Source organism: Barbus barbus (assembly GCF_936440315.1).
Source record: "Barbus barbus genome assembly, chromosome: 27".
NCBI classification, from domain to species: Eukaryota; Metazoa; Chordata; class Actinopteri; order Cypriniformes; family Cyprinidae; genus Barbus; species Barbus barbus.
The window spans coordinates 24331314-24348544 of record NC_136755.1 but is presented as its reverse complement, the minus strand read 5'-3'; the positions used below and the strand labels follow the sequence as shown (position 1 = coordinate 24348544).

Below are 17231 nucleotides of genomic sequence, written 5' to 3'. Positions count from 1 at the left end.
CTTGAGGATTCTGCTTCCAGTAGCAGCTGCTCTGATTGGTCAGACACACTGTTACTGGATGTTTCAGCCAGCGCTTCGGCCCTTTGTCGAGTGACCTGCGGTGTGTGTCCACATATGTCGATGCTAACAGCACCCTCTTGTGTCAGCCCGCAGCTTGCGTTTGAGCCCGTGGGAGAGCCGTATCGTGGAGAGGTTGATGACGCCCACCCTTTCCTTTCTGGCTCGCAGCCGGAGCGTCGCCACCCTCCAGAACAGCAGCGACCCCAGTGAGTTACACATCACACACAGTTAACATGTCAGGAGCCTGAGGTAACGGTTATGCTCACCACAAAATACATGCACACCCATATAATGAGTTAAACACACATCATAAATGGGCCTCACTGAGAGAAAACAAGCAGTTAATCTTGTCTGCTGAAATCAAACAAGTGAAAAAACCTTTCTGTCTATTCTATGTACATTTCATTAGCCTCAGTTTAAAATGAAGCAATTTTAATTCCCAAATGGAGTCTATTTATCTATTTGAGCTTAGTATGTACTGTTTTTATTCGATGAAATTGACCGTTTTCTTTTTCTTTCTTTGGGATCTCAAATGAAAGTTCATAATTTTCAGCAAATTTCTAAATGTGCTGATTTTCTTTTTGTTGTTCAGAATAGAATTATTAGCTGAATGCATATTGTTTTGTAGTACAATGAAAAAATTGTATGTAAAATCTTATGCACTTTTACCTTCAGTATACATTTTGAACAGTAAGATGCCCTGCCTCATTACATTACAAGTAAATGTATATAATATCCAATTATCATTTTGGATTATTTTGCATTATTTTATTCATTTTTGTGTGAAAATGCCTTGACTTTTGGCTGTTCAAGTCAAGAAGGATAAAAATCGTAGTTCATGTATTAGATTGGAATATATTATACCTTGTTCGAGGTGCTTTTCTTACACAATACTTCAGAATCATGCTTATATAAATGTTACTTAATGTTCACAGTATAAATACTACACACTGAAGATATTGTAGTATGCTAGAACATTTCCGAATATAACAGATCATCTGTATGTACACTGCTGTTCAAAAGTTTGGGATTCGAAATCATTTTTTCAGCAGAGATAATAATAATAATAATAATCAATGTTTCTTGAGCAGCAAATCAGCATATTAGAATGATTTCTGAAGGATCATGTGACGCTGAAGACTGGAGTAATGATGTGAAAAATTCAGCTTTGTCATCACAAAATAATATTGCATATTAAAATGTATTTAATAGTGCTGGGCAACTAAAAATGTTTACTTTAAAAATCTAAAATAAACGTTTTTGTGTACATAATATATGTGTATATTTATTATGTATATTTAAAGACACACACATACAGTATATATTTAGAAAATATTTACATGTATATATTTATATTCTTATAATTTATATTATATATTAAATATATAAGCATAACATATTTTTCTTAAATAAATAAATGCATGTGTATGTATTTATATATACACAGTACACATACATATATTATGTACACAAAAACTTTTATTTTGGATGCAATTAATCGTTGCCCAGTACTAGTATTTAATTCGAAAACAGCTATTTAAAATTTTTATATTTCACAATATTACATATGAAAATATGGTTTGAACAACAACAACAAGTGTCTCTAAACATGTCACTGTCTGATCTCAGATCAGTGTTCCCGCTCTGCGTCCGTATCTCCTCTGACGCCCTGCTCCCATCATCATCCTCACCAGCACAGCGCTGAACGCTGGAGGGTCTCGGCCAGCACACCAGACATCACACAACGCCAGCAGAGACGCAACTCTACACCAGTAAATACATGCACACAATAACCCACTCACAAATGCAGAATTATTCATATAATAATGCTAATATTCACTAATGTTCAAAAATTTGAAAAGATTTTTGAAAGAAGTCTCTTATGCTCACCAAGGCTGCTATTATTTGCTTTAAAAAATATAGTAAAAAGTTGAGAAAATTATTTGTAATTTTTTTGTTTATATTTGTTTATAAGACATTATAAAAGTCTTTGTCACTTTTGATCCATGTAATGTGTCCTTACTGAAGTTACGTAAATAACAAAAAATTAAGTTTGTCTTGATTTGACTTTGAAATGATCCATCACTGTGTTTACTTAGTTTGAGAAGAAGAAGAAAGAAAAGAAAGACAAGGAACGAGAGAACGAAAAGGAGAAGAGCGCTCTGTCTAAAGAAAAAGTGCAGAAGAAAAGACAGTCCCAATCTATAACCAGAACGAAAACAGAAGCCAGGTGACTCTCTCTCTCTCTCTCTCTCTCTTTCTCTCTCTCTCTCACACACACACACACACACAACACATGCTCTATAAGCTGCAGCAGGTTAAATTACTGTACGCTCATGAGCCAAAGAGAGGCTCTGATCAGCTCAGCAGGGTTTCTAGCAGGCTGTTGGGTCTTTTCAAACCTTTGTGTTCAGTTGCTTTGTGGAAAAGTGATGAATTAGACATTATAGAATTAAGGTTGTACTCTTATTATGGCCGGTCCATGTCCTGCCTGATTGCTTATTTACACTGTTTCTTAAACAGCCACCAATTTTCCAGCATAATTTGTGTATCCTCACTGTGACAAGATCCACAGTCACTACTATTATTCAGCTTAGGGTTAGTAAGTATAGTAAGTATTGTTTTCTGAAAAATTTTATGAAGTGACTTTATGCTTTTAAACAAGAAAAAGTATGTCAGTGGGCTAAGAAAAATAATATTTCATTCAAAGAGAAAATATATATATTTTTCATATCCTGCCGACAGATATTTTTTCTTGGTTTAAGCTTAAACTCAATTAATTTTTATTAGTTTTTCAAGAAAGCAAGACTAAATATCTTAAGTTATTTTTATTCCCAAGTAAATCTTGATTTGTTTTTTTTTTTTGTGGAAAATCGGTTAAGGAAATAAATAAAGAATTAAATAAAAACTAAATCTAAAACTGAATAAAAGAAAACTTGGTAACTTATTAAAATTAGTTGAATTTAAAGCACTAAAATTACTAAATGGAAAGAAATAAAAACTAAACTATAGTTAAAATTAATTAAACCTAAATAGTGATAGATAGATAGATAGATAGATAGATAGATAGATAGATAGATAGATAGATAGATAGATAGATAGATAGATAGATAGATAGATAGATAGCACAAAAGCACATACAAAAAATTGAAAGCTTATTACAAAGTAATGTAATAGAAATTCAGACAAAAATACTAAAGAAGAAAATCCTTCTTTTTTTTGAGATTTGTTGAAATCAGTGTATACTGGGTGTTTTCTTAAATCTCTTCTCTTTTTAGCCCAAATATCAGAGCTAAAAACAGAGTTTCATCACCTGCGACTCCTAGGAGTCGCCCCCTCTCCCCCAATCCAGCGGTGTCCCCCAAACCACCCTCATCTGCGGGCCGGCCTCCTCCTGGCACCAAGACCCGGCCTAAACGGGCTCAGACTCCTGCCCGTGTGCAGGCCCCCGCCGTTGCTGCTGTCGCCATGGAAACCAAGGAGCCCCGTCAGGCTGACCCTCCCAAGGACACAAAGAGTGAGTGTGATCGCCATGACAACCGGTTTGCTCCCAGATAAATCAGCGTGACGGCTCAATGGTTTTCAAGTACTTTTTTTCAGCTTTAATATGTATGAAACGAAACGTAAGCATTTACTCTTCTTGATGGACTTTTCTCCTGTTTTGTTCTGTTTAGCTGCTCCCAGTGTTCCTGACATCACCGTCTCATCTGCTCCGGCCACGCCCCTCACTCCCTCTGCACCAATCACAGTAGCTCCACAGACACCAGAGGCGGCCAATGCGGCAGCCACACCTTCCCGACCGCTCTCTCCTGAGCCGGGCCCTCCGATCGCCAAGCCCACGGCTGGGACCAATGATCCCGAGGAGGCGGCCCGTGTGCTGGCGGAGAAGAGACGTCAGGCCCGTGAGCAGAGAGAAAGGGAGGAGCTGGAGAGACGAGAGCAGGAGCAGAAGAGCAGGTCAGTTGGTTATAGACTGCTTTGGTCTTGCACAGCCAACATAATGCGCACTAGTGTTCCAATAAGCCACTTTGAAACTCTCCTGTTATTTTATTTTTTTGTATGCTATGAACAGAACTGTATGGAAAAACTGGACTTTAACTCGCAATTGCAAGTTATCTAACAATTCTGTGAAAAAAAAACAGAATTGTGAGATAAAAAGTTGCAATAACCTTTTTTTTATTATTATTCAGTGGCGGAAACGGGCTTAGAACTGTGATATTTCAAACATACTTAAAATACATTAGACGCTATTTCATAGATATTTCAAACATACTTAAAATACATTAGATGTTTATGATATCAGTGAGCGCGGAGCGGAGCGGAGCTGGAGCGGAGTGATTATTAAATTGTTGACGCTCCACTCCTCTCACATACTCTGATCGGACACCTCCACACAAATGTGGCTTTTTGTTAATGACTGTCGCAGGGTTTTACACAAAGTAACAGCTCACTACCAGTTACAAAATACACTGTAACAGTCAGTCACAGGCAATTCTGATTGCATTTTTCAATTAATATCTTAAATTATCCTTTGACCATGTTCCTTATGTAGCCGAATCTGTGCTGGTTTGAATTGGCCGCCTCCAGTTTTCGCTTTGTTTTGCCTCCAGCTAGCGCTGTGACGTAATTGTGATTTACATGATTTTATGAAAGATGATTTCCATGACTTTTCCGTTCGCCAGACAGCTCATAAATAATCCATAGGTGTTCTATTCTGAGCAGTGTTATTTTAGTATCGATTTAGGATATTTATTATATTATAATTTAGTATTCATAATTTAAATTTGTATTAATATTTAAAATGTATTAGTTAGGTGTTCTTTTCTGAGCAGTGTTATTTTAGTATCGTTGATTTAGTATATTTACTATATAATAATTTAGTGTTTAGAATTTAAGTTTTAATATTATAATTTTTTATTAATATTTAGAATTTATTAGGTGTTCTTTTCTGAGCAGTGTTATTTTAATATCGTTGATTTAGTATATTATAATTTAGTGTTTATAATTTAAGTTTAAATATGATACTTTTTTATTAATATTTAGAATTTATTAGTTGTATTAGTTGGATATTTTCTATTTTTATTTTTATTTTAGTTCAAGTTTTAGTAATTTTGTTGTGTTTTTGTCATTTTTATAATTTAAAAAAAAATACGTCTTTATAGTTTATTATTATTATTTATATTATGAGAAATGTTTTTAATATTTTCAGTTAATGTTTATTTTAGTCAAATGATTAATCGCGATTAATCGCATCCAAAATAAACGTTTTTGTTTGCATAATATATGTGTGTGTTCTGTGTATATTTATTATGTATATATAAATACACACACATACAGTATATATTTTGAAAATATTTACATGTATTTACATGTCTATATTTATATTCATATAATTTATATTATAAATAAATATATTTAATATATATAAAATAAAAGAATTCTGAAATAGATACATGCATGTGTGTGTATTTATATATACATAATAAATAGACACAGTACACATGCATATATTATGTAAACAAAAACAATTTGTATCTCTCGTTGCGCTAACACTGCCTCATCTTCATTCAGAGCACTGCGTGAGGAGCACGCCAGACGTGAGGAGGAGGAGAGGAGGCGCAGAGAGGAGGAGGCACGCTTCATGGCAGAGCAGCAGCGTCTGCAGGAGGAGAGGGAGGCGCAGGAGAGAGCACAAGCCGAGCACGAGCAAAACCTGCGTCTGCAGAGACAGGTGAGCAGTGCTTCATGGGTAATAAAGAACATTTATGACAAACATCTCAAGTTTTGGAGGATTTTGAAAAGCTTCTGTTAGTTACTAATTGGCTCAAATTGGCTTAAATAATATTCATTTTAATTATATATTTGTGGCATATATGATTTTCTACCAAAACATATTAAAATCCATCTTCAGTCTTCAGTAAAATCATTTCAATACAAAAGACCTTCAAGGCCTCAAGGTGACCGAGACACAGGCAGACAAAAGGACATTGAGGCTTGAATCTCCTGCAGATCTGTGACGTCCCGTGAGCCTGCGAGCGACTCTCATCAGCTGTCCTTCACACAGAGCCTATTTTACCCCAAGCCTGTGTTCTGGTCTGATTTGATAATGCAGGACAGGCCTAATGGGTCTGTCTGTGGCTCTCTGGACGTACAAAGCACATCTGTGTCTGAGCAGCATCAAAAAGGTTTTTCTCAAGATCTAAACTATGACCGAGAACACAGATGAACTTGATGCCACATCTGCACTTATAGGCTATGAGATTAAACAAACTATTTTAATGCATTTATGCCTTTGATTCAGTATGCAATCCATTTATTTTTTATATATGCAGTTGAAAGATACTGTGTCTTGGTGAGAAATATTAAAATAAATCAAACAGAGGGAATTTTTGGCTGCTGTTTCCCCCTTGTGGCAAAGGAGTGAAATTAAAACACAACCAACTATTGATGTGTTCATTGCTGTTGTAGTATTATTGAAATACTATTAAAGTAGTTATTAATATTTCGAAATAGCTTTTATTTTTATATTTTTAATTTTAGTTGTAGTTGTAAATTTGAGTCATTTTGCTATACTTTTGTCATTTTTGTATTTGATATAAATATTTCTGAATAGCTTTCTTTTTTTAGTAATTAATTACTTCAACAAACATTTCTAGAGGTTAAGGTTATCTATTATTTATTTATTTATTTTCAGTTTTCATAAAAATTTTGGTTTAAATTTTAGTATAAGTTAGTTTTCATTTTGTTTAAGTAAATTTAATAATTTATGTGATTTTTGTCATTTTTATTAGTTTTTTTAAATATTTCTATATAACTATAATTTTTCCAGTTTTAGTTTTTTAGCAACTTTTTAGCACTTCAACATTCCGTTAGCTACAAATGCAATATTTCAAAGTTTTTTTAAGTTGGAATATTTTATTTCAGCTTTTAGTATATTCAGCATTTATTGAAAACAGTTTTAATTTTAGTTGTAATTTTTGTTAATGATAAAAACACTACTGTTGCCTTTGTACCAGCCCTTGGTGTCATGTGGGCTTATGGGTAATTTAGAGTTGTTTAATGGGTGTATGGGTAATGAAGTTTCATATGTGTGTCTTCCAGCGAGAGGAGGCCGAAACCAAAGCCCGAGAGGAAGCAGAGAGACAGAGGATAGAGAGAGAGAAACATTTCCAGAAGGAGGAACAGGAGCGTCTGGAGAGAAAGAAGGTAAAACGAGAGACTCTCCAAATGAATCTCATTGCTTTCTGGGAGAAACATATGAGATATTCAGGTGATTTTCCTTTCCTGTGGGTTTCACTAACATCTGTGTTCACCTTTCTAGCGTCTGGAAGAAATCATGAAGAGGACTCGTAAGAGTGACGCAGGGGGAGAGGTGGGACACATCTGTGTTTTTATTTAGTCTGAATTCGTTTCGCACACACAGCAAAAGGAAAATGAACTTGCTTTATTTGTTTCTTTGCAGAAAGATGTTAAGGCTCCGGCTCAAGTGAACGGCAGAGTCTCTGACAGCGGTAAAACTGATTTGTAGTGTTGTGTATGCGATGTTACTCTGTTTACTCTGTTAAAAATGTTGTAAATGAGTTTAAATGAGAAATATAATGCTGTTATTCTCTTGTCTTGCAGTAATGCATAAAAATCTGTCAGAAACTCTGCATAGTGGTGCGACAAATTTTAACCAATCACAAGGAGACATGAAAATTAGGTAAATTTGCGCAATTAGGCATGATTTGAAATGGACTAAGCGATGTTTTGCTAAGGTGACCATACGTGCCATTTTTCCCGGACGCATCCTGGCCAGGATTTCTATATTGCCTAAAATATGTAGGATTAGGCTTTGTTTGCGTGTGCAGACCGATCGGTGTATGACATCGGTTCCTTATGTTTTCGAAACTCTCTTGAGGTACTTTGAATCAAAGCCAGGAAATCCTGGCCAGGACGCGTCCGGGAAAAATGCCACGTATGGTCATCCTATGTTTTGCATATTTTGATGTTGATGAGAATTATATATGTTTCTTGCTCAGGTCTGTGTCTTGGGATGCGGCACCCATTGTTAACGGCGTCCAGCCCACTAAGCATCAGAATGGACTGTCCTCCAATGGAGAGGCAGCAGACTTTGAGGAGATTATCAAGCTGGGCAGTGGAAACAGTGGGCAGGGTCAACCTGCTGACCCAATCATGGCCTTTGAGGGAGGGGAACCGTTCATGATGAACGCGGGACCTATGAAACCTCAACATGTGGCAGGTAAGATTGGATATTATAAGATTAGATATTTTGTTAATACCAAGACTAATGACCATATTACTGTAAAAAAAAAAATGTATATATATATATATATATATATATAATAATCTGTCATATTTTTCAAATGGGGATTTGCACAAAATACTGGATGTTCTGTGATGTAATTTTTCAAAATAAAAGTACAGCTGTATATAAATGTGTAAATTTTATCTCTAATATATATAAATAGCAAGCAATATTTATTTATTTTACAAAATTAGACTAATTATTCTGATTATTATTCATTAGATGTTATTCAAATGTGCATTAAAAAGGTCTTACATTTAATTACAGATAATTTTTCAAAATATAAGGTCATAGCAAGTGTCTATATATAAATGTACGTTTTTTTATATGATTACATTTTAGTAAATAAAATGTAGTGAATAAATATATAACAGATATAAGGTCAAAACGTTTATGTATATAAATGAATGGATTTTTTACCTTTAGAACATTTTATAAAAATGAAATATAGCATGTATTTTATTAATTGCTTTACTTTTTAACAGCATTTAGTTTTATTTATTTGTTAGTTAGTTAGCTTGTTTTTTTTTTTTTTCAAAAAAAATTTTTTATGAAAGTATTATCCAAAATTTTTTTTAATTTACTGCTGTTGCAGTTTCATCAATAATATATTGATGAGTGATTATATAGAATAATTCACCTAAAAATGACAATTGTCATCATTCTCAGCTGATCCAAACCAATATGACTTTCTTCAACTGAACCTAAAAAATGGTTAGCAGAATATGCAAGCTTCTCTTTTCTGCATGAAAATTAACAATTCATTTCTTGAACTTTTAAAGCCATATGCTAGCTTTGTGCAAAGAACATTTTGTTATTTAGTCATTTTTGGGATCTTGACAGTGTCAGTTACTTCTATTTCAGTTGCATGATACGACGTGGATGATCTAGGTGAACAAAACCTTTAAAGGCTGAATCAAATTCTTTTTACATGTTTGTTTCTGTCTTGTTTCCCCTGCAGAGGTCCTGTGAGACAGCAGAGCCTTCTGTAAGAGAAGAGAAGAGAAGCCTTACGCTACCACTGCTTCCACCCCGACGTGTGCCAAACCGACAAACAGACTGCTTTAACTTTAGAAACACAGCAAGACAGAAACCAACGATTTCTGTGGAAGCACTTTGAGGAAGTGAAAGAAGTGGAGGAGAACCTTAAAAAGACACTTATATACATATAAGACGTTTGCAAAAAGTCTCTGTCTATTTCACTGTGTGTCATGGTGCAAAATTGTTGAATTTCTTTAAAAAGTCACCTGCCGATTATGTGGTGCACCTTAAAAAAGTCACTATATGATGAAATTTAGAAAAATACAACTTGGAAATACGCAATGTTTGGCTATCATTATGATATTAATTATTATTGTTGTTATCGTTGTTGTTATGATGTATTGTTACTGTTCTTTTAAGTAGAAACACGTGTGTCTTGAATTATTGCGTTATTTAATGTGTGGAGCATCAGAAGGGGGCGATGTTCTGTATGTTGATGTATATTTGCCGGATTATGACAGACCTGTGGAATAAATCTTTATGAAAGGGGCTATGTGTCAGTTCACGTTTTGTCCGCTTCTGAGAACCCCAGAAATGTGGAAAGGGCTTAACACACTAACTTTTAACTGAAAAACATTGTTACACAGTAGCCATACTTACAGTAGCCTGGGATATTCTACCAGAAACGTACATTTTCACTTGTAAAAAATCTTTTTCTTATTATTAAATCTGAACATTGAGTCATATGGAGAACATGTTAAACTATGAGAAACGCATATCTCAGCATGTTTTTATGATTGAATAAAATACATTTTTATACGCATTTCACCCCTAAAATGTCAGGCCCTGTCACAGACAAATTTGTATATGTTAGAATGGTTACCTAATAAATTTCTTTGATACAAATAGCATTTTCTTATTGGTCACATGTCCCTGATTGTATTTAACATTGTTTTGTAATTCCTATAAGAAATATAAGTAACTTTTCGGTCAACTGTAATCACATACCCTCCAGGCACTCATATAGTTGTAAAAAAAACTACCTTTACATAGGAGATTTTTAGAAGAACATAGCAGTGTATATTTACCCCCACCTTCATCTACACAGTTAAAGAATTTAATTCATCAATATTTCCTCAAATAGTACATTTTTATATAATAATTTCCTGTGTGATAGGACTGGCATTGGCGTGACAGGGCTGACGGTGCTGTGACAGGACTGACTTTATGGATTTCTTTGATGCAGAAAAAGTTATTTTTTTGTGTTCTTAAGTTTTGATAAGCATTCCTATTTTATAAAAATATTAAGATTATAATTATTATTATAATCTTAATGTTAATGTAATATTAAACTGGTAAAGTTACTGTCACACAACCTTTTAACAGTCATTAAAAGTTTACACAATTCAATTACTGTGTAGTTCTATGGAAATATAACTTCATAATATATAAAGTACATTTTACTATGATACAGCAACTGTAACCAATAGGCATTTAACTGAATAGCACAATGTAAAGTAACTGTGATGCCACATCATATTACGGCTCAGTAACAACAGGGCAATACTATAGTAATATCTACATTATTACTTAGGAAATTACTGTCAGCAGATAGACACAGGACTCAGAGATAAGTGCAATACAATCAACAGGTTTATTGAGTAGTAGCAGAGGGGAATGAAACGAGCAGAGTGTCCAGGTAAGCAGGCGGGGAATGGGAATGTCTTTAGGGGCTTATCAGAGTGTGAATGTCCTTTTTCCTTTTCCAGGGGATCCGGAAGTAACAGCGGAGCGTGGAGACGGTGGAGAACAGGGATAGGAACACTGGAGCAACTGGTAAGTAGACAAAAGGTAAGTGGGTCAGGTTAGTCAACATGGAATGTTTGAGACCAGACAGTGAACGGGAGGAGTGCAGGGATATAGTGCTGATTAGTGCTGACAGGTGGCAGTGATCAGAAATCAGGGGATTGGGATCTGGTGAGTGTCATTGGTGGAGACTGTGGTGACTCTCTGACAATTACATGGTAATAACGGAAATTGCATGTCATTTTCTAGGTAATAATGTAGATATTGCTATGGTATCACACTGTTATTACCAAGCTGTGATATGAAGTGATACTGTGACGGTAGCCCTTTCTAACCTTGAAGGCCCTGGCCCTGGAACTGTGGCCTTTCTCTTAAGCCTAGATTTTTTTCTGTTGCTCTCTCCATAATTTGCACCTGTCTTTGGTCTCGCTCATTGAACTCATGAACACTTTTCCTTCTTTCCTTTTTCTGCCTCCATCTCTCCCTTTCTTTTTGAAGATGTTTTTCCTTTCTCTCACGGTCTGCATTTAGTCGTTCACGACATTGCCTTGGTCTCTCAGCTGCACTAACCGGAGCAATCTAACTACCACCTGTATGAACTGGAATAATTACAGTCATCATTACTCAAAGCTAATATAGATGACAATTATATCTATATATCTATATAGGCCTAGGTAAAAGAGGTACAACATTTTAAAAAATTGTCGATGAGCATAAAAAGCTTCAAATTTACAGTGTAATGTCTATTTATTCAAATAATGTTTTACAATGTCATGCGATAAATACATATTGTATAAAAATATGCATATGTATAAAATATATGTAATAAAAAAGAACAATGCCATTCATTTGTAAGGCTGTGTCACAGGACTGTTAGGCCCTGTCACACATGGATGTGACAGGGCCTGACGGTCGGCCACTTTAAACTGCTATTACTCAGCCTGCTAGCATGCTAGCATAAAAACTGTTAACATGCAATCAAGGAATTTCAGTAACCTTTTTAGACATGTTTTGGATTTAAAACATTTTCATTATTTTCTGGGATGTTTTACCATGGCAGGGCCTGACCATTTAGCTTGTCATCTTAAAAAAAAAAAAACATACAAAAACATAATCAAATACAGAACTCATCCTTTATCAGTGTCAGCTTCACCTCAGTCAGATGATGTCATTTCCTCTGAGTCATACCCCATAAAGGCTTATCGCACACATTTTATGTTGAGTTTTATGTAAACGTGACAGGACTGACCGAAAACATGGGGAAAGTTGTAAAATAGCATTTATTTCTAGAATTTATGTTTAATTTCATGTTTTTAATCAATTGATGTGAATGATAACAACTTAAACTTGTTATTGATGGAGATTTTTTTCTAAATAACAGCTGCTAGCATAACAAAACTATGAAATCTGTAGGTCTACTTTGGCTGAGGACAAGGACAAAGACGGGATTTGTAATTTTCAAAAGTGTTTCTAATAAAGAAAAAAGTATCTGAGAACCTAATGAATGACATATTCCTTTACAGAACAACTTTTTTTGGATGAAATCCTTTTTATTCACTGTAAGAAGTCAAGGACAGATTATATACGTTTCTGGTAGAATGTCCCGTCTATATCATGTCTGTGCAGTGAATAATTTCAGAGAGCAGCGCTGAATCTAAACTCATTGCTGAACATTATCTTATCTCCTGTGCAATAACTAGCGTGCATTTGCATTCATCTCGTCTTTTTCCTATGCATATAGTTTTTATGAAGTCACAAACTAGTTCCATATCCTCGCGTTCTCTTTGAGAGTCTGTGCATGCATGGACACCCAGTTCTAGTCATTCAAAGAGATGTAAAAGGAATAGTTAACCGAAAATGCAAAAAGCTGTTTTTGTAAGAAACAAATCTATCATTAAGACGTTTTGTAACTTACAACTGTTACTTCTAAACAAATAAGTTGATGGATTTTGATGTGAGAGGAAAACCTGGAATGGACCTTTTGGTCTGTAAAAAAGCATTTTTATGGATTATGGACTCATATTTTTGAAGTTAAAATGCCTTATTGATGGATTTGTTTACAGTTTTTTACAATCATTTTTGCACTAATAACAGAAGCTTCATGTCATTTTTCAAAACTCTAGACACATAATTCACAACTGATGATCAAAATGCAAATTTTTCAAAACACTTAACACTCTGTACAAATGCATGGATAAAATACACATGAGCCAAAGATCTTTTGTTCATTGAACTAAAATCACTGGTTCAAATTGACACAACTTAACATCAAAGTATTACTATTTCAAAATACAGCTTGCACATCTGAATTGAGTGTTTATTCATTTCATTGCAATGATCTAACTATCAATTGATACAACAGCTTAAAGTGCTACTGTTGCATTACTCGTATGGAAAATTATGAACAACATTGCGAAAGTGAAGCAACTGAGGACTGAGTATGTTTAGGTATGATCAGTTTCAATATGTCTGTTGTTGTGAGAAAAGAAATCCCAAAAAATTCCATATCATTGTTATCAGTATTTGTTTTTCCTACAGTCTTTTTAGAGGTTGATAGAGCTAGAAGCTGATGAAAAACATTCATATTTTTGGAAGAGGCAGGCCATGACATGAATGAATGGTTGAGAGCCCAGCGGTTGAGAGGGGCCCAGAATGATGTTCGCTGGGGGCCTTACCACCCCACACTGAATGTGATTTTGAGGGGACCCATAGCAAAATCAGTGCAATGGGCCCAAAATTCCTAGCGACGGCACTGAGAGCAATCATGGTTTCAGGCCCATCCACAGTTTATCACCTTGTATTTACCCCATATTCCCCTTTCCTTACTGTAACCCGACTGAGGAGTTTTTCTCCATATGGAGGTGGAAGGTTCACAATAGACCTCACAAACAAGTCCCTCTTCTCCAAGCCAAAGATGATATGTGCAATGATATCAAAGTAGACTGATGTCAGGCCTGTATTTGCCATACCAGAAGATTTTTTCCAAGATGTTTAACTAATGAAAACATCAATTATGACGTGGATGAGAACCTGTGGCCAAACCCACAAGACAGGGTTGATAAAAACATAGAAGTGCAGTGAGGGACACTCCAGTTTACATTTTACTGTAGGCCTAAAGTAGTTTTTTCTTATCTTTTTTTTTTCTTGTTTAAAGTTTTTTGAAAAACCTGTTGTGTTGATTATTTCATCAATACTTTTCAAATTTTGTTTAATGATTTACTTTTCTCAATGATGTATGAATGTGTAGAACCATAATGAAAGCTGCATCATGTGTTTTGAACAACTATATTTAATGACTATACTAACAACTAAACAGTGAAACTATGGGTATCTTGTGTGTGGGTGATCTAAAGTAATGTTCCTATGATATTTCATAATAAATTAGTATTTTGAAACAATGCTTCTGCAAATGCAAGGCTTCTTTAAAGATATGAACGCAATATGCAAAGTTTTCAACATTGGATAGCCTGTGATACAAATAATGACTGTTTTGAGTTTTGTGTTTAGAGTTTTGAAAAATGACATGAAGGTTCTATTATTAGTGCAAAAATGATTGTAAAAAAACTGTATTACAAACATACAGCTTTTTTGCTTCACAACGTGTTATTTGATGGACTGGAGTCGTGTGGATTATTGTGATGTTTTTACCAGCTGTTTGGACTCTCATTCTGACGGCACCCATTCACTGCAGAGGATTCACTGGTGAGTGAGTGATATAATGCTACATTTCTCCAAATCTGTTCTGATGAAGAATTCATCCAGGATGACGCGAGGTGTGTAACTTTTCTGCTATTTTTTATTTTTAGGTGCACATATGAAGAAAACATAGTGACAGTATGCCCTTATCGTATTATCTACAAAAAACAAAATAAACTGCTCCAGTTGTTTTAACTCTGGTGGCGTCCACCTGAAGTTGTATCATCACACCGCATTGACATGTTCTTGGCCCTGATAGTCTGAGACTCATCTCAGGCACTGTATTTTTAGATGGATGATAACAGATACAAAGTGAGTTATGAGTAAGGTAGATGCTGCCAGCTGGGCTTTAATTCATTTGACATGACAGGAACGAATAGGATCTTAATGAGTGACAGAGCATGCCGCCTGTGTCCACAAAAACTGGTCTCAGGTTTGCATTTGATTTGAATAAGCCCTAGGAAAAAATGCATTGCTCCAAGGTTACTCAGGAGACTTTAGAAGTCATGCTTCAACTTTGTTTTTGTAGATGTTTCTCCAGAAATTATTGGGGAAATAATGAAAACTAATAAAAAGACGAAAGACAAACTAAAATTAAAATTAAAACTGAAAATATACAAATAAAAGGCAATTCGAAACACTAATAGGCTAAATATATAAATGGTACTAAATTAACACTGGTTTTAATATAATCTCACAACACAACTTTTGAATTGGCCGTGATGGCTGACAGAGCTCTGGATTCAAAGTGCATATTTGTCTCTAACCTTTGACCTTTAAAGGCCTGTTAAATAGTATGCTGTGTCATGAACCCTTGGTGCACTGGACGGACAATATAAAGCCTCACTGGACAGACCCATGAGTCATTGCAAGGTGTGAAGACAACTGAGAATGTGCTGGTTGTTTGTTGTGGGGCTGTTTTGATAGTAGTGTGTATGTGTGGATAAATGTGTGTGAGCTGCATTTATTTGCAACCTCTCTATTTAATATGGTCTTGCAGCATGTTTCCATCAGCTACATATTTGCTTCACACTGTGTTGCTTTGTTTAATGGCTTTATATACCTGCTTGCAGCTTGCAACAAGCGATAAATAATGTTTCCAAAGCAGCTCTTTCTTTGGGTTTTAGAATGTTTAGAGCTTCTAGAATACATAGAGATTCTGTCTGCATTCTTTTGGCTGGTTACTATTGTGGATTGCATTTTTATTTATGTGCTGATGTCATAGTAGTAATGTGAGCCAAGCATGAAAGAGCTACTGGACAAAACTGTGGAGTAAGCAAAACATTATTGAAAGCTTAAAATTATTTTATTTGTTATTCATAATAAAAAGAGATTGTACATATTTTATATCTGCAATACAGATAATATAGACTATATTTTATATAATTGTATTTCATTTAAGGATTCTTACTCAGTTCACAGACCTTTTCCACATTTGCACAATGTTTACACAGTGTGTTTATTAAAGACAACATGTATTTAGTTTAAAAAAGACTGTTTGTTGAATGTTTGATGCAGTTGAAGGTCAATCAAATTTGTTCCCTGCAACTGTATGCAGTGTTTCCATCAGTATAAGTGATATTTTAATATTGTTTATATATTATTATAGTTTTCATTTTAACTTTAGTTTAAGTTTTAGAAATATTATGTGTTTTTGTGTACTTCTTTTGTATGTTATTTCATTTTATTTAAGCTTTTTTTAATTACTGGATACATTTTAATACTTAATTAACAATATTGTTCTACATAGACAATATATTTATGCTAATTCCTCTGATTATAAGGTACATGGCTGAATAAGAGACTTTTGCACACGTGTGGCATCAGTACAGCTGTAAAGGCCTAGAAATGGACAAAGTTAACACCCTGCTGTACCTTCAGTGTCAAACATGCCACTTTTATTGGTATCGAGACCAAATGCAAGCAAAACAAAAACCAGAAAAGAGACTAGGGCTTTAAGATATTGTATGCAGAGCTACTGAGCAAAGAGCGTGGGGAGAAAGAAACAGCACACCCTTGATTTTAGGATGGAAAAATTGTTCTTAACTGAACAGAAAACCACAAGATGAAGAAAGCAGAACATTCCACTGAAAGTGTGTTATTCTATTGAAATGAACTCCCTCTAAATTTGGTTGTGGTGCACATATAGATATTTTATTTGTGGAAAAGCTACTTTTCTTTCATTCTCTAGTTCATTGTTTTGCATGTGTTCATGTATGAGCACCCAGGCAGATGAGATGCAAAATAGGTTTTCATCTACTTTAATCTACACCTAAAATAAAGACTTTATTGGACATGAATTAAGCTAACATTAAACTGGCTCAATGTTACCCCCTAGATCAGTTTGGGAATGTAAACAGTTTGCCAATGTGACAGATAG

General features: G+C 34.8%; 1 protein-coding gene across 3 annotated transcripts in view; it reads left to right on the top strand.

The window, feature by feature from the left end:
* The window catches only part of LOC306847592 (uncharacterized protein), a 39178-nt gene extending 29279 nt beyond the window's left edge, over positions 1-9899 (top strand). For 2 of the 3 annotated variants that reach the window (XM_079381628.1, XM_079381627.1), the window contains 12 exons: positions 147-266; positions 1690-1832; positions 2160-2290; positions 3339-3577; positions 3735-4017; positions 5632-5791; positions 7162-7266; positions 7382-7432; positions 7523-7571; positions 7684-7762; positions 8082-8302; positions 9330-9899. In XM_079381628.1, coding sequence (XP_079237754.1) covers positions 147-266; positions 1690-1832; positions 2160-2290; positions 3339-3577; positions 3735-4017; positions 5632-5791; positions 7162-7266; positions 7382-7432; positions 7523-7571; positions 7684-7762; positions 8082-8302; positions 9330-9340 — 1592 coding nt within the window. In that variant the 3' untranslated portion in view covers positions 9341-9899. The remainder of the gene's footprint in view (positions 1-146; positions 267-1689; positions 1833-2159; positions 2291-3338; positions 3578-3734; positions 4018-5631; positions 5792-7161; positions 7267-7381; positions 7433-7522; positions 7572-7683; positions 7763-8081; positions 8303-9329) is intronic. The other variant, XM_079381629.1, reaches the window with a different exon arrangement.
* The last annotated feature ends 7332 nt before the right edge of the window (positions 9900-17231 follow it).